General features: G+C 43.7%; 1 protein-coding gene and 1 long non-coding RNA gene across 2 annotated transcripts; one reads left to right on the top strand and one right to left on the bottom strand.

The window, feature by feature from the left end:
* Nucleotides 1–9,025: 9,025 nt before the first annotated feature.
* On the top strand, nt 9,026–9,873 carry LOC129750520 (uncharacterized). Its single transcript, XR_008738394.1, has 3 exons — nt 9,026–9,190; nt 9,264–9,547; nt 9,607–9,873. It is a non-coding gene; the product is annotated as an uncharacterized LOC129750520 (long non-coding RNA).
* A 1,877-nt stretch (nt 9,874–11,750) lies between these two features.
* Nucleotides 11,751–12,953, bottom strand: LOC129752874 (uncharacterized). Its single transcript, XM_055748660.1, has one exon. The coding sequence runs from the start codon at nt 12,951–12,953 to the stop codon at nt 11,751–11,753; it is 1,203 nt and encodes a 400-aa protein (XP_055604635.1).
* Nucleotides 12,954–18,820: the final 5,867 nt, after the last annotated feature.

Here is an 18,820-nt window from a genome sequence, read left to right as displayed (position 1 = left end):
TTTTCAGTTATCCGCAGAATCCCTTGAATTTTTTCGATAATCCGTAAAAAATCCGTAGGAAATGCTAAAAATCCGTAGATTCCGAGCGTCGATCCGTAGATCCGTAGAAATGCTGAAAATCCGTAGAACTACGGAGAAATCCGTAGATCTGGCAAGGCTGGTTGGCAGGCTTGAGATTGAGAGGCTGCACTGTATCGGAGAGAAATATAGACAAGTGGGTTCAATTTTTGATGAGTATACTCATAGTCACTCGGTTGGCTACTCAAACCTGTTATTTCCCCAGAATGGGATGGTTTTCCGGATAAGTTGCACTGGGTTCTCCAATTAGGTGGAACAATAACTCCTGGGTTGCCGCCACTGTGCCAATGTGCCTAATTTTTGAAGGTCTATCCTGATAACCCAAATCTTCTATCAATCTTTTATAACTGGTTTTAGAAGATTTTGGCGTCCTGAACTCGATTTTTTGTCAGATTTTGTCTATCGCATCTAGTTTTACCGAGAAGGCGTTTAAAAAACAGTTTTATGATAAATCAATCATTGATACCTAAACCTAAAAACTTTAATTTTTAAAATTATGTTCTATTCTATACAGTTACTATTTACCTTATGGCGTATTTTTTTTGATTCCGGATTTGGCTCTGGAACCGTCAGAATAAAAAAACGAGTTTCGGGTTTCGAGTTATTCCATATGTAGGTGTGCGTGAGAACGAGCGCAATGTTTACATGCAGCTGTCATTTTGTTCTCCCTTCTGGATTTCTTCATTCGGTTCTTCACATCCGGATTGCCATTTTTCGTGTCCGGATTGCACTGGACTGCAGATAGTACGATTTTGCTTTGCTGGGAGGTTCAAAATCGCGGCAATAATCATTTGCCCGTTCATTATTTCAACTGTTTTGTTTTCAGCCAAAAACAGCTGTTTAATGTTTTGACAATAACGTTAAGAGTATTGATGAACTTCTCGCAAAACTGACTTTTTTCTCAGGGTGACTCCGTCCCTTTTTCGAGCGAACCTAGTGTGGTAGATATAGTAATAATAATAAATAACAATAATTAAAAACAAAAGATTGTCGTAAACTTTCGGATTGAGTTATACTTATATATTGATTTAGTTTATTGAAAGAAAGAAATATATATTTAAAATTAATAATAAAAAAAAACTGTGTTAACAAAAATCGCTTATCTTGGCAACACAGAATACACTGTCAGTGAGGGTTTCTTATACCGTATTTGTTTATGCCGAGTGCTGCACTAGTGTTGCACTGGTGCACCACTAGGTGCTGTCAAACTGTTTGTTTATTCGGACGGTGTTGCACTGGTTTTGACCTGTCGGAGTTCTGCTTACGGACGGTGGCCCACCGATAATTTTGCCAGTGTTGCGAGAGAGCGTGTGAGTGAGTGAGATAGCAATACACTGGCGACGATTTGTGTTTGTTTTTATCGGGTACGGTGGAACACTCCACGAGTGGAGAAAACAAATACAGTATTAAAAGAACTAAGCCAGCATGGAATCGTTGTCGGCTTTAGACATGTTGATGTATGCGTGAGAATGATATCGGCAAAAACGATGAAGCCAGCATGGAATCGTTGTCGGTTTTAGACATGTTGATGTATGCGTGAGAATGATATTGGCAAAAACGATGAAGCCAGCGATCACTAACACCAAAGCAATTGAGCGGATTAGAGCGTGTGTGAGTGAAAGAACACGACTGATGAAGCGGTAAAATATCGTCATTCTTTTGGACGTTAAGAGTGCGGTTTTAAATCGAGTGCAAGTTAAGTGCAAGTTGGTGGAAGAAATTAGTGAAATGGATTCAGGAAAGAAAACTAAGAATCACCACACCTAGGTTGCCTCTCGAGCAATAAATGGATCCCCGGGGCGCACCGAATTTAGCTTTATGGAAGCCCCTGAGCCCTTCGTCACAGTCGCGCAGTTTCCAGCCAACGTCAGCAGTCGCCCCGGCCCTGTGCTCGAAGAAGGCAACGGGGCTCTCCAACCGCCGTTGCCAGGCAAGTATTCTTTTTTATTTTGCGATTCGTCCAGTGACTGCCCTTCAATTTGCAGACCTCTCCAACTCGATTTTTACCTTAAATGTTCCAAAAAAATACCGATTAACACACCTGACAACCACTCGCCAAAGGAACTATCTGAACATATGGCGATCGGATCACCGGGACGCACCGAACTCAGCACAATGGACGCCCCTGAGCCCTTCGTCACAGTCGCGCAGTTTCCCGCCAGCGTCAACAGCCGTCCCGGCCCTGTGTTCGAAGAAGGCAACGGGGCTGTCCAGCCTGTGCATGCAGGCAAGTACTCATGTTCACCCTTTTATCCGACCAGTCATTGCCCTTCGCTTTGCAGACCTTACTTTGGCCCGTCTGTGAGGCAAGATGTTCTATGCATGGAAACGTCGGGAGTAAACTTCACCATATCTACTGGGTTAACTACACCGGGACGCAACGAATCAGGCTTTTGGGAGTCCCCTGAACCCATCGACTCAGTCGCGCTGATTCCAGCCACCGTCAGCAGTCGTCCCGGCCCTGAGATTGATTGTGGTGACGGGGTTCTCCAGCCTGCCTCCGCAGGCAAGTACACAGTTCCGATTAGTTTTCCGCTTGGTAATGGAATTTTACCTTCCAGCGAACAACTACCCAGTATGCCTTCTGGACGGCGTGACTATATTAGCATTTTCTACCAAAACGTCGGTGGCATTAACTCTTGCGTTAATGAGTATTTGTTGGCCTCTTCCTGCTGCTGCCATGATGTTATTGCCCTAACCGAAACATGGCTGAACGCCAGGACCTTCACCAGTCAGGTTTTTAGTTCTGACTATGTCGTGTTTCGTTGCGATCGTGGCCCCAGTAACAGTCTGAAGTCAACCGGAGGCGGAGTTTTACTGGCCATCAAATCAACTCTGCAAGCTGTGTCTATCGACGACAATTCCTGGGATGATCTGGAAATTGTGTGGGTCCGCCTCGATCTCGGTAACCGGAAACTCTTTGTGTGTGTGGTCTATATCCCTCCGGATCGTACACGAGATGTGAGTATTGCCAATTCGTTTTCCAGCTGCCTCACCAAAGTCACGTCGCTTGCCTCACCTGAAGACGACATATTAATCATCGGTGATTTCAATTTACCGGGTATCAAATGGTGTCCCTCTCAAGGCGGATTTTTATATCCTGACCCAGCTCGTTCCTCATTTTCGGCATTCTCCGAAACTATTTTTGACTCCTTAAGCACAGCCACTCTCCGTCAGATCAATAGCGTCGAAAATGAAAACGGACGTATGCTTGATCTATGTTTCGTGAATGAAGGAATTAGAACGCCGACAATTGAATTAGCTCCTGTGCCTTTGGTCAAATTGGTTCGTCATCATCCAGCTTTGCTCATCTCAATTGAAGTTTCCGGCTTGGATATTTCTTCTAGAAAACCAGCTGCATTCTTTCTCGATTATAAAAACGCAGACTTTCAAGCTATCTCTGAAGTGTTAGACTCTGTAGACTGGGAATCCGAGCTTACACTCTCTGATCCCAATGCCGCGGCTGAAAATTTTTCACATGTCATCAATTACATTATTGATCGTCATGTTCCGAAACGTTTGGTGAATGAAAATTAAAGAGCTCCCTGGATCACCAAAGAATTACGCCAGATGAAAACCTTAAAATGCAAAGCCTTCCGCTATTATAATAGGCACAAAACACAAGACGCTAAAGACCATTACCGTAAACTTAATTCTGCGTATAAAAAAGCTAGCTGCCGATGCTATAGGAACTATCTGACGCGACTGCAACGAAACTTTAAGAATAGTCCTAAATCGTTCTGGAAACATGTTAAAGATCAGCGGAGAGAATTTGGACTTCCAACCAACATGTTCTTGGAGGGCGAAACTGCAAGTTCGGATCTCGGTATATGTAATCTGCTCGCTAAAAAATTCTCTAGTGTTTTTACCACTGGTTTAATCTCTGCCGATCAAATAGCTAACGCTGTCCGAAACGTTCCTTCCCTAAACGCATCTTTAAACATGATTGCAATTGAAGAGGAAACTATTTTAAAGGCGACTGCAAAAATGGAAAACTCTCTCTCCTCGGGACCGGACGGAATACCTGCCACATTTCTGAAACGCTTTATGCCCCATTTATTGTTTCCAATTAAACGAATATTTCAAGCTTCGCTGGACAGAGCCGTTTACCCTTCGCTGTGGAAGGATGCTTATATGTTTCCTGTTCACAAAAAAGGTGACAAAAGGGATATAAATAACTACAGAGGAATATCTGCCTTATGCGCAATTGCAAAATTATTCGAACTGGTAATTCTGGACCCCATTTTCTCATTCTGCAAGGAGTATTTTTCCAATGACCAACATGGGTTTATGCCCAAGCGTTCAACTAGTACGAACTTAATGAACTTTACATCCTATGTGCAAGAAAGTTTTACAGCGGGTATCCAAACCGACGCAATCTACACAGATTTGTCTGCCGCGTTTGACAAAGTTAATCATGAACTTGCTATTGCAAAACTCGAACGTCTTGGAATCTGTGGTTGCCTATTGAATTGGTTCCGTAGCTACCTGATCGGAAGAAAACTGACCGTTCGAACTAAGGATTCGTATTCCAGACAATTCCCTGCTACTTCCGGGGTTCCACAAGGGAGCCATCTAGGACCGATTGTGTTCCTTATTTATTTTAATGACGCTCTTCTACTGCTCGACGGACCCAAACTCGCCTATGCTGATGATCTGAAATTGTTCAACGTAATCAACGGCCCCGAAGACACTGCTGCACTACAAAGGCAATTCGACCTTTTCGCTACCTGGTGCAACAACAATTGCCTGGCGTTGAACCGCAATAAATGTTCCGTCATAACATTTTCGCGCAAAAGGCATCCCATTTCCGCCGATTATTTCCTTTCGGACCACTTAATTGCCCGTGTGAACCACATCAAAGATTTAGGGTTGATTCTTGATCAAAAACTTGACTTCAAGACACATACAAACTATATAGTGGATAAAGCTTCTCGATGTTTAGGCTTTATTTTCCGCGTGACGAAGGACTTCAGAGACGTATACTACTTGAAAAGCCTCTACTGCAGCCTCGTTCGCTCCATCCTGGAATATGCATCGGCAGTTTGGAGCCCTTTCTACCAGAATGGCGCTGATCGGATCGAAGCTCTACAACGACGGTTTATGCGATATGCTCTACGCCATTTGAACTGGTCTGACCCGTTCCACCTTCCAAGCTACGAGAACCGCTGCAACCTCATTAGCCTAGACACGCTACAAGCCCGTCGAGATGTCACACGGGCCTTGTTTGTCTCCGATATCCTGACATCGAAAATTGACTGCCCTTCGCTATTGGAATCAATCAACATTAGTGTCAGACCTCAAGGACTACGGAACCGGAATTTACAGCTCTACACTCCCCTTCGTCAAAACAACTACGGGGCAAATAGTGCATTGATCGGCGTGATCAAGACTTTCAACCGTTACTCTGAACATTTTGATTTCGGTACATCGAGGGATTCCTTTAGAAGAAAAATTTTAATAGCGTTTAGGTCAAGGTAGTTTGTGTAAACTTTTTTTATAATTTTAATTATTTTGTTTTGTATCCATTTAATCATTGGGATCAACATGTGATCCGTTGATCTGTTACCAAATAAACAATAAATGAGCACGATGACAGCAGTTAGAGCGAACCTAGGTTGCCTCTAATTTGACTCCAGGTGAAAAAAATACGGTATTAGTTATTGCGAAACTTCTTATAAAAAGCTGGCCTGATTTTTATTTTCAGGCTACATTCTTATTAATTTAACTGGATTTTACCATATAGGGGAGATGAGGGCATAACGAGCACCCGAGGCATAATGAGAACTACGCTTTTCTACGAAAGTGCGTATTTTCTTAAATAAATTTTCATGAGGATTTGTTTCGTACTTCCTATAGTATTAATTTTTCACAAAAAAGGAATCTCCTTATCATCTTTACAGAGATATTTAAAATAAATTAGCTTGGTTCTCAAGTTACGAAAATATTATAATTTTTGAGCACCACGAAATAAGCTCTTATGATCTTAAAATAACCTTGATCTATAATGTACGCACTACAACATGATGTACACATTGTTTCTCAATTTTTACCATCATAAAATTTTTGATTTTTCACTTTTATCAATTTTAAAACACGTTTTTACTTAAATTTGTTGACTAGGGGCATATAGAGCACCATATTATCGAGGCATAATGAGCATTTTCTGCTGTAGAATCTAGCAGCGAATTAAAATTTATTTACAGCGCCACACCTTGACTACCCAAGTAACCATTAAGCCGTAAGAAGTGGCTTTTATTTGGCATTATAGTTGAATATACACACAAAATTTCTGGGCCTGCACTTAGCAAAAATAGTCGGTTACTTTCGATTAGCAATCAGGCTCGCTTTACTAACACGATAGCAAAAAGCGTATTTTGCTTAATTTTAGTAAAAACGAAGTTTATTGGCCGCCTAATTGTTTTGGCGGCAGCCGAATTTGCCGCCGCAAACAAGAAAAACAGTGGTAATGAAATTTGATGTCGGCCGTGTCTTTGGTGACCAAGTGGACGACGAAATGTTGGTCGAATCGCAACTGGGAGCATACAGGTAAGAATAAATCTGGAAGCAGACACATTTTCTGATTTTGATGTGTTAAATTCTTCTTTTTATCAGGTTTCCGCTGCCAGTGGAGGAAAGGCATCAATGTCAGAATGGACGGGGAAGTTGCGAAGTCCAGGCAAAATAAAAACTTCGGTTTCTGTTGGCCGAAGATGGAAACATCCGCAAACCAGCAGTACAATTCCATTCACCGTCATCCGGAACATCCCAGTTCAGGCACCAGAAGAAAATTAATAAAGTAAGAATAAGTTTTGTGAAATTTTAAGTGCATTAAAATTATGAATGTGAAATAATTCGTGTATTTTATATCACCCTCTCATACCCTCCCTGCGTTTCCTGAGAAAAATAATAAATTTTGTAAGTATAAATTATTCCCAGTCTTTTTTTCCGGTGTTTGCTAAAATTTCAGTAAAACATGCCGGCGGCTAATCTTTCTCTTTTTTGCTAAAATTTGAGCAGAAAAAAAATGCTAAATTGATTGCTAAATTTCTAGCTGGTCAAATTTGAGCAAAATTTTGCTAAATTCCGGCCTCGAAAGTTTTGTGTGTAGAATATGCCCAACAGAACCGATTAGCTTTGCATTTCTCTTAAGGGCAGATTAAAAGCCGGTTTTGGCCTGCAATTCGGCTGGTATACTGCTTGTCAAAAAATGTCAAAATAATCCAGTGGGTACAACCAATACAACCCAATGCACAAAAAAAAAATCAAAAATATTGTTTATGTTTTGTCTTTTTCCACCCAAGGCTTTTTTTCTCTCCCATCTCCATTAGCCACTTTTCCAGCTGTTGATTTTTTGCCGAATGGAATATGGCCGAAGAATCGAACTCTAGACTACTCTTGGCCTAGCTATTATCAGCGCCTTTGCTTGATGCACCATCTCATCCACGCATCAGTGGAGCTAAATTTCACATATTTATACTATGGATTCCATTCGATGAATTCCCCAAATATCACGACGCTGATATAGCACAAAAAGGATATTTCGTTTACTAAAACAAACAGAACGGCTGAGTTTGAAAATCTTATATTTATTTTAACAATTTTTAATAGTTTTTCACAAGGTTTTGTTTGAATTTCTTTTTACTTTGACAATTTTTTTCACACATCTTTTCAAAAGCAAATTTTTCACTAGAAGAAAAAAATTTCCCCCGCTTGGGGCACTTGTACATTGACTCCACCCCGACACGACCGATCGGGTGGTTTCGTTCGGAAATACGGTGCAGGATTTCTTCTGGTGCAGATCCAATGGTTCGTACTTCTGGCTCCAATCTTCGAACACGCTCTTTTTTTTTAACTCAAAATTAAGTATGACCGAGGTTCAAAACATAGTTCGATTCAATGAACTTAAAGTTAAGTACCCTTTTTTCCTCCTTGCGATGGATCAAAACGGAGTTCGAACTGCGAACTCAAAATTGATCCCTTTTTTTCCTTCGGCGAGGGATCAAAGCTGAGTTCGACCTTATGAACTAAAAATTGAACTCTCTTTGTTGGACTGAAAACACTTAGCGAGTTCAGTCCGAACCGGAGCAGCAACCAACGAACACGTCGCAAAATTTTGTCGTTCCGGAACAATTACCGGAAGATATGAAGGAACTTCATAATGGAATGCATGTTCACCATGTCAGCGTAAAATTCTGTCCGTCATTGTCATCATATGGTGAGCGGCTTGGAATGTCCGGAAACTTCCGGATGTTGTTTACTTCCCGTGGGAAGTAACATCCAGAAGTTTTCTTTGACCGGGAATGTCAAAACTTTCCACCGCTCTGTAATTGCAATGCAATGTACCGGAACAGCAACATCCAGGTACAACACATTTTAATCATCCTTTAATTCCCTGAAAATCAGCTACCCTCGAAAAAAAGGATAAATTCGAGTTCGGCTGCCGAACTTAGTATTGAGTATGCCTACCAGAACTTAGTTTTGCTGTTGCCCAGTCAAACTCAAAGTTGAGGGAAGCCACCGAAGTGCTGTTTTGAACCAAAACTACTTAATTTTGAGTTTAAAAAAAAGAGCGTGAAGATTTCCGCTGATTCTTCCACTTGGTATGCATGGCGACATTATCCATATCTACGAGAGAAATCCTGTGGTCCAGCTAGTCGTAGATTTGGCGGTTTCTCGTCCTCACTTCTATTTCGAACAACATTCGTCGCCGCGCCGGTGAAATTCGCTTCCGAACCGCAAAAAGGAAACTTAATTGGAGATCATTCAATTTTTTGTTTAAAGTTTTACCCAACATTGTTTACGTTTTTCGAAAATGTCATACACGCTCATTTTTATCTAACCATTTATGGATCTAAAATAACCATTTTTAAGCTTTTGATTGAAAACTGCCAATATGGTTATTTTTCAATAATTTTTCTTGTTCCAAATTTAACCATATTAGTAGTTCTCGAGTAATAACCAGAAAATGTTTGAAAAACTTGGTGTTTTAATCGCCATTTTGAAATAATTGATAGTGTAGCCGAACGCGTTCTTCAATTGTTTTTTTTTTTTAATTAGTATAGTTTACCCGTCCTTGAAAATCGAATTATCATTAAGGAGTTTCTAACAGGTAATGGATTTTCCGAAGAAAATCTTCAATTTATTTCAAACCTGACGACTAATAAAAGTATAACTAATTTCAGTGCACCAAGTGAGAGCTCCGCTTCCAGTTCCAATAATTACGGAAAACCTCTGGGTCATCGTCGAATTCACAGCTAACAAAAATAAAAGCATCATAATCGGTCCCCGCATTACCCGGAAGGTGTAAAATATTACAATGAAAAAGCCTAGAATGATGCTCCCGGTAGTTGTTCCGGCAAAAGAGTGATGGCGGAGAAGGCCCGGATGAAGAAGCTATATCCAAACATGGTCGAGTAGAAGATCCGGTTTATCATTGACGAAAACAATCGACTTCCTAGGATCGAAGGTTGGTAAATAAATGTAAATTTGGGCTTTAACTTTATAATCTTTTTAATTCACTTTTAGCATATCCAAACCTGCCTCCACATAATTTTATCGGAATGTTTTCTCTGACGCGTTAAATTCCAGGTTGGGAACACAAGTGCTCGATTTTACGGAGAGTTTTTGCTAATCAGAGCAGTCGAAAATCTGCCTCGGGCAGATACGGAAACCTACAGCTGTGAGATGCGAGTTTTCATCGAGGATGCTGCTAGTGAGAACTATCAGGAACAATCGGTTAAAGCACATTTTAGGACCTAAAAAGAGCAATTGTATTATATCGGATCTGATCCAACCGAGAATTTTTTCCGATCCGAAAAATCGACGCAAATGTTATTGAAATGTTTGAATTTGATTAAAAGTAGAAGTAATTTCTTCAAAACTTCTAAAATCTCTTTTCTTTTCATTTGAAAATCCTATTAAACATATGTCGCTTTGTTTCCACATAGCGCTGAGGTTGAATAATAACCATTTTTAAACTTCTTCTCCAGAATCCCATTCGGTTGAAAAATAACCATATTCGAACTTCTCCCCTAGAAGTCATTTTATGGCTTCTCATGGAGAACTCATAAAATGACATTTCCCGGGAAAAGGTCAAAAATGGTTATTTTTGAATCGTAAATGGTTCAATAATTTCTAGCGTGTACGTAAGCCGGTTAATGGCCAGATATTTAACTAACTGAGCTTTTTTTTTTTTTTTATAAATCGTTTATTTGAAACGGCTCATACCGAAGGTTTTAAGGAGCCAAAGTCTGTTTTTTTTTTTGTATTTACAATTCATTGTTAAGAACTAGAATAGATATAGGGAAAATAGTAAAGGATTGTTTAAAGACAGAGGTTGATAGCTTTCAAGAAGAGGTAGATTTCGAACATGTAATCAAGGTCTATCGCAGCTAATACATCTCTTACTGGGGTGTAGGGTGGTTTCCCTCGGGCCCGAAGGGAGTCCAATAAATCCGCTCTGGCGGCTAGATGAACTAACTGAGCTTTGACAGGGCCCATTTGACTTTTAAGCGTCACGAGGCTTATTGGCATTTGTAATAATTCTAAACAGCCAATTGGCACTGAAATGCTTTTATGCTGTCCTTACGCGGCTTATATCAGTGCTTATTGGTTTGTTGGGTAGTTTTCATCCGACGATTTAGTCTATTGGTAAGGTGTCGGAGAGGTAATCAAAAGACTAGCGTTAGATTTCTGTTCGAGGTGATTTTTTTCCATTCACAATTCATGATCGATTTTTTTTATTGTTACATTATACGGCTAGTAGCATCATCCTCCGAACAAAGCACTTAATGTATGAGCGTGCGTGAATTGTTTGTATTCTACAAACAGATCTAGATTATTTTGTTATTGCTTTGTTTGATGAATCTACGACTCACCTGGCTTCATCGAATTGAATTCGCTGCTAGATTCCCCGGCAAAAACGCACATCTTGCTCTGATTAATGGTGCTCATACTGCCTCAGGGGGGGTTCTCATTATGCCTCCACAGTGGCTGCTTTTATTACGCAGCTTCAAAGCTAAAATACAGTTTGGTTTTACTACAAATTTACATACTTTTTAAATCGATCACACTTACATTTTAGTGCGAGAAGGTTGCCTACGCTAAACTACTCGTTTTCGATTCCGAGTCTATCCGGACCGGATGAGGATATCACTAAACATAAAACATTAAACTATTAAGATCGAATTTCACTTTCAGTCAAAAAGTAAAAAGAACTTACGGTCAGCAATGCTCTAAATTCCTGTCAGACTATTTGTCGAGTTCTGCCGAAATCGAGTGGTATCGGAACGGTATCACTGTTTCAAAATCGTTAATTAGCATCAATTCATCGTAATAAACAAGACAACTTACGTTTAACGAAGAACAGTGAAAATATCTAGCAAAGTATCGATTGCCTTTAAATCGAGTAGATTCGGAATGGTGGGATCACTGTACGAACAATAATAGAGCTTATTAGCTTTCGTCAGATTTCTTAAAAAAGAAGGAGCAACTTACGGTGGAGAAATCGGGATATTTTTGCACTTTAACTAGTGATACCTTTCCTGCGGGAAATCACGGAAAAAGTCCTAAATTCTCGACGAACAATCACTTTTTAACAGACGCTCAAACAAGACGCGCACAATGCCCGGGAAATCAAACAAGATGATTATGCAAACGAGAAAAGGTTGTCACACACGGTGCTGGTTGTTGACAATCTGACCAATGCTGCCAGTAGTGCCGACATCCTCCCCCGGGTGCATCTCAGCCGTTCCTGAGACTGCACTGCTTTGACAATTTCCGCTACTCAGGTCCAGTCGGGCTAGGTAATGGACCGCTCGCTTCAATACACCATTCGCCGTCTCCACCACAGCTGTACGAGTCTGGCCATCGGATCCGACGAATATCTCCACCACACGTCCTCGTACCCAACCGTTGCGGGTCCGTGGGTCCGCGATCAATACCAAGCTGCCAACTTCAATCGGTTCCGCGTCTTGGAACCACTTGTCCTGCCGTCGTAAGATAGGAAGGTACTCCTTCGTCCAGCGTCTCCAGAAGATATCGAGTTCACGTTGAATAAGACCCCATGTATCCCGAAGGTTCCGTTGTTTTGCAATTGGAACTGCGGGTTGTTTAATACCGTTGGAACTCCCCAACAAAAAGTGGTTCGGAGTAAGTGCTTCAAATTCAGCGGAATCTAGAGGAAGGTAGGTCAGAGGCCTTGAATTAATTATGCTTTCAGCCTCCACTATCAAAGTATTGAGCCCTTCATCGTCTAGTTTACCCTCAGAGTACCCATCTTCAATTGCCACCTTGACAGATCTCACCAGTCTTTCCCACACGCCCCCCATGTGTGGTGCCCCCGGAGGATTGAACTTCCACTTAGTATTGGCATTCGTGAAAGTGTTGGATAGTCCTTGGTTGATCTGCTGCTGAAGTATTCTTGACGCCCCAACGAAGTTCGTCCCGTTGTCGCTGAAGAATATAGCCGGTGCACCGCGGCGTCCCACAAACCGTCTGACTGCAAGGATACAGGAAGATGTGGAGAGTGAGGACACCGCCTCAAAATGCACGGCTCGCACGGTCATGCAGGTAAAGACCGCTATCCACCTCTTCACGTTTGACCGACCAATTTTGACGAGAAGTGGGCCGAAATAATCCAACCCCGTGTAGGTAAACGGGCGCTCTCGTTCAGCTAGCCTAGCTGGCGGCAATGGAGCCATCGGAGGGATGGATGGTTTAGCTTTCCGGACTCTACAGGTCATACAGCTTCGGCTAATGCGTCGAGTAAAGGTACGGAGGCCAGAGATGGAATACAGCTGCCTAACCTCGTTGACGACGGTTTCGGAGTTTGCATGGTTGTAGCGTCGGTGATAATAATCCACGATCAACATCGTCACACGGTGCTTTTGCGGTAAAATTACCGGGAATCGGACGTCATAGGGAGCTGATTTCGACTCACGAATTCTGCTATTCTCCCGGAGCACACCGTTTTCGTCGAGGAATGGTACAAGTCGTATGATCGGACTCTTTTCCGGAACGTTTTCGCCTCGCTGTAGGGCAGCGATCTCCCCCGGGTAGACTTCCAGCTGGACTTGTTTGTACACACTTAATCTTTTCTCCTGTGATCGGATCGATTTCGTCCTGTATTTTCAACAGCTGAAATTACAGGACGATTTTAGGACAGCAAAACAGCTCAGGAAAAGAACTGTCAAATTGTCCTGTAGGTTCGAAACGATTATCTCCTGTGAGCTCGAAACGGTTTTCACCCGTTTGTCGTAAATTCTGCTACCCTCTCCCTTAGTTTAAATTCTTTTATTTTTTTAATTGCTTTCAATGCACTGTTCAGGAAAAAAAATACAACAAGAAAAATATATTTCAAGCATTTTATTATATTTCACCTTATTTCACTAGTTTTGCACATCTCAACCCTTTTCACTTTCAAAGCACCAAAGACGAGACAGTCCTCTGTAAATAAACAAAAAAAGATTTTCATTACTTTCGTAACCAAAACGCTGGATGGCAATTAAACTTACCTACGCGCCGGGTGAACTATGGAATTTAAAGCCTTGCGCTCCGGGTCCATGGCAGCTAGCTGAGTCGATTGGCCAACCAAAGCTTCCAAAACGGGGGAAAGAATCCTGACTAATGGTAGAATTTGTCCACACAGCCGTGCTGTTCTCTAATGCAATGCGTTCTTCGCAGCCTCAACTTGAATTTTTAACCATCAATCAATTAAAATCTGCGCGAGTACCGGCCACCAAAAAATCAACAGTAGGTAACCGCAAAAAACGATAAGCAGAAATGGTTAGCGGTTATAATTTTTTCTGCATTGGTAAAAAAGAGAGAAAAAATCCTTTTTTAAACAAGAGCAAGAGAAAAAAATTACAAGAAATGTGTCTCCCGTGATTCTGGAGGACACTGTCCTGAACGTACGGGGATAGTTCAAGTTCCTGTGCACTCGTAGAAGTATCATCCTAAATTTCAGGAAAAATGAAGTATCACGAGATACGGATGAGTATTGGTTCGAATTCCGTGATAATTGAGCTATTCCCTGTGATTCGAAAAATCGTTATCCCGAGCGGAATAAATGCAATCTTAGTGTGTAGATGGTTTCCATAGCCGCTATCAGCTCTGGTTGTTCGAGGATTTCAAGGCTTTTCGATGATTTGTAGAAACGACGAGAAAGACGGAGAATGTAGGCAACTGTTCGGTAAAGCCGCTCCCACTTTGAGAAAGGACTGAAGTCGATCACGGGTTGATGAACTCGATGTATAAGCACAGTCGCTCGTTTCTCTTCGTCAGTTGTCTGAACATTCGTCGACGATCCTGGCCAGTTTACCTCCGGTAATCGTAGAAACTCGGGTCCGCTAAACCACAACGCATCCTCCTTGAAGTAGGGTCCACATCCCCATTTGGTAGCTTCGTCAGCAGGATTCAGTTTCGACGGTACCCACCGCCAATCCGCAGCCGTAGTGTGTTCCAGGATCTCGCCTATCCGATGTGCCACGAACGGTCGATAGTTCCTCGGGTCTGCGTTTATCCACGACTGCGCAGTTCGGGAATCGGTCCAAAGTACGTATCTCGTTATGGAAACGCCAATGTGTTGTAGAATGAAGATCAGCAATCGAGTTCCCAACACGCAGCTCTGCAATTCCAATCTGGGAATCGACATCGGCTTGAGTGGCGCCACTTTCGCCTTCCCGGACACTAGTTGACACTCCGCTGTTCCATCTGGCCTGATTATTCGGATGTAAGCCGCACAGGAGTAGGCTACTTCACTGGCGTCCACGAAGATGTGGATTTCTGCATTTTTATAGGTTTCGACTCTCGCGTCAGAAAAGTAGCAGCGCGCTAGCCGTACGTTATCGATGAAATCTATCATACGGGTCCACTCTAACCACCGCTCGAAGACAGCGTCGTTAACTGCTTCATCCCATCCGCTTCCCGCTCGCCACAAGTCCTGGATGAGCACTTTACCGTGTATTAGAAACGGTGCCAACAGTCCCAGCGGGTCAAAGAGAGTCATGACGCACCTCAAAATCTGCCTCTTGGTTGGCCTGGATTCAGTTCGAAGAAGTTCCCTCACTTCGACGCTCATTTGGGTCGAGAATCCGAGTTCGTCTGTTGACGGTCTCCACAGCATGCCCAACACTCTTGCTACTTTTTCCTCGGTTATCCAGTTTAGGGTTTTGTCTTCGTTATTTTCTGCTACGCCGAGATGTTCAAGAACTGCAGTACTGTTCGATCTCCAATTATGCAGAGTAAACCCACCGTTGCGCTGTACTGTTCGAAGGTCTGCAGCTACGCTCTTAGCCTCTCCTTCGTCTCCGAAGCTCTCGAAGTAGTCATCGACGTAAGTTCGAGTGCTGATTGATCTCGCCGCCTTGGGAAACTGCTTCTCGTGCTGTTTCGCGTTCAGTTTTTGCACGTATTGTGCCGAGGCGGGCGAGCATGTGGCCCCGAACGTTGCCACGTCCATAAGGTAGATGTCCGGTTTTTGACTGGGATCCGAGCGCCACAGAAACCGTTGAGAGTTCTTATCCGCTGGCCTTATCTGGATCTGGTGGAACATCTCCTTGATGTCGCTGCTAACGGCTATTCGGTACAACCGAAACTGGAAAAGCACTCCTAGTAACGACGACAGCTGATCTGGTCCCTTCAACAATTGGCTGTTGAGTGAAACGCCATCGACTCTGGCCGCCGCATCCCAAATGACTCGTACCTTCTCCGGCTTCTTAGGGTTTATCACCGCTCCTAGCGGCAGGTACCAGATTCGGTTCCTATCTGCAATCTGTAGCTCTTTCGGAGTTGCCTTGTGCGCATATCCTTTGGCGACATATTCAAGAACTTGCTTATGGAGATTTTCTTTCAGCCTTTCGTCACGATACATTCTTCTTTCTAGACATTCCAAGCGCCGCTTGGCCATGCCGTAGCTATCCGGGAGGACAACGTCGTCTTGTGCCCATAGTAGTCCTGTCTCGAAGCGATCGCCAACACGTTTCGTGGTCTTCTCCAGAATCGCTAGCGCTCGATTATCCTCCTCAGTCTGCGGCTTCGATATCGCTGCTCCAACATCGTCGATAATAAACATCTGTTTCACTAGGATGTTGAGCGATTCATCTGTTTCACACTTGCAGCTGTGAAAGTTGAAGGATGTACTGCTGCTTCCGCTACGCCGACCATAGACGCACCATCTAAGCCGTGTTTTTGTCGCAATAGGTCCGGATCCATCACCTTCTCTTGTTTTCAGAGGTACCGCCAGACGAAGATTGTCAATCCCGATAAGAATCTGCGGTTCGGCGTTACTGTAGCTGGCCAACGGAACTCCACGGAGGTATTTGTACTTCAACGCTGCCGCCTCCGCCTGGAAACTCTGCTTCGTTAAGTTCAGGCATCCCACTGTCCGAGCGTTCGATAAGATGTACCGCTTCTCTTTATCGGGACCCGAAATCTCGAAGCTGACGATGCGTGAATCGTGCTCCACTCGCGACGCATTCCCTGTCCAGCGTAAGCAGAGAGGTTGAAGACTTCCACCCAATCCCAGCTGTTTCGCAAGTCCGTCCTCTACGAGCGTCAAATCCGATCCCTCATCTAGGAACGCAAAAGTATCTACCGTCCCAGACTTTCCGTATACCGTAACAGGCACAATACGGAATAGTGTTCCTGAATCTTGGAAGCGGTGAGTGTGGTTCTCAGCAGTCTCTGTTGAGCTTTTTTCCGGCGAAGAATGTAGTAACGGATTATGTCGATATTTACAGCCAACGATGTCACACTTGATGCCGCTTCTGCAAGGGCGCCTACCGTGGCTGCACAAGCACGAAAAACAAAGATGCCGTTCACGAATGAGTTTCCAACGCTCGGATACCGAAAGGGCCTTGAACTTGTAACAATCCCTAACACGATGACCGTTCTTCCCACAGCAAACACATTCCAAGACTTCGGAGTTCTTCTGCTTCTCCGCCTGCGCTTCCACCTTGTTCTTCCCTGGATCATGCTGCTCGGGCGATGAATTGTGAGAGTTCACAAACCCTCTAGACTTGCTGGGCTTCTCACGGTTGGCTGTCTTATGCTGCTCAGGTTTGAATGGAATAACACTCGCTGCATCCCGGACAATCCCGGCCATGTAATCTCCGAAGATCTTCAAGTTCACCACCGACAGGTTACGACGATAGGTAGCCCACTGCAGTTTCTGATCATCCGGTAATTTGGCAATCAACTCTTGAAGCAGTTGAGGATTGCATAACTGGTCATACTCATTGGCTGCCTCGATGTGGTGACACAGCGCTTGCACGGCTGTTCCGAACTCCATCAATCCTTCCAGCTTGTCGACTCGATGTACCGGAATCGCTCGCATCTTCTGCAACAGGTTGTTGATCAACAGGTCTGGCCTCCCATACCGCAACCGCAACGTTTCGATCACATGAGGTATTGTGGCCGGAAGAACTAAACTACTCCTCACCACCTCCAAAGCTTGTCCCTTCAAGCACCGTTGTAAACGCAGCATGTTTTCGCCATTTGAGAAACCGCACACCGCCGTTGTGTATTCGTAGTTTGCGATGAATATCGGCCACTCCGCTGGATCACCGGAAAAGTAAGGCAAATCCCGTGAAAACGACTGCCTGGCTGCTAACTGCTGGGGCGTCAGACTCGTCGGCGCACCGAAATCGTTCCTTGGAATACACTGAACTCTGGTTCCATCACTTCGCGGGATTGACTGGGGCAAAACGTGTTCATTTGACTGGGAGGTTTGGTGGATTTGTGTTGGCTGACACGTCGTAATGGGCAAAGACGTCAAAGGTGGCAAAGAAGGAATAGTTGGTACAAAATTATGTTGCTTAGCATGAGACACCAAATTGGGCAGCGGATGCGTTAGCTGTTCATGCATAAATTGCTGCGGCACTCCTGGTTGTGAGGGCAAAGGTTGTGCTATTGTTCGTGCGGAAGGCTGATACGCAATTTTTGGGGGAACATCTGCAAAACTAGACACGGACTGCTGAACCATCTCTGTCAATGGACTAGGATTTACAAAAAAATGTTGCCGATGTGCAGTCTCCGCGTTAAAAAATGTAGATTGATAGTGGGGTTCAAAATTGATCACATTTGTATGGGTGGAGCGCGCGACCATATTGCGCTGCTGCTCTAAAATGAGGGGTTCTGGGGGCGCGACATGGTTTCGCTGCTGCCCAATTACCAAGGCTGATTCATATGTTGTGGGGCTTTTAATATTTGTAGCATAATCAAAGGCTTGACACTTACCAAGTGGTCCAATACTTCCCTCTAACTCAGGAGCTTCGATGGTTACCGATTTCCTTTTCGGCACTGTCCCGGTGAGTGACGTCAAAGCATGTTGACCTGTCTGCTTGGCTGCCATGTTGCTACTTGCTGCCGGTAGTGCGAGCTGTCGCCGCTCAGAACCCGGCTGGGCACCTACCGGAAGAACGTCGTTCGTTCCCCCAGTCGTCAAAGTTGAAAACAATTCTTCGCACTGCTGAAGTTGGTTCCGAAGACTCATCAGCTGTGCTCGCGTCGGTTGGTGCTCATTTGCACACTGTTGAATTTGTCGCTGCATCGCCACGAAGCATTGTGACATTCCGTCTCGCAACGCCGCAGCATCCGCAGCTGTTGGAGGAGCAGGTTCGCCACCCACTACACCAGCAATTGGGTCCACATGTGCCACCCACTCTGCCGTTCGTTGTTTGCCATGTTCCCTCCGGTTAGAACTGGTTTCCTTCATCAGCGCATCCTGCTCGTCCAGGAA

Source organism: Uranotaenia lowii, chromosome 3 (assembly GCF_029784155.1).
Source record: "Uranotaenia lowii strain MFRU-FL chromosome 3, ASM2978415v1, whole genome shotgun sequence".
Lineage (NCBI taxonomy): Eukaryota > Metazoa > Arthropoda > Insecta > Diptera > Culicidae > Uranotaenia > Uranotaenia lowii.
This window is presented reverse-complemented; position numbering and strand designations above follow the sequence as displayed.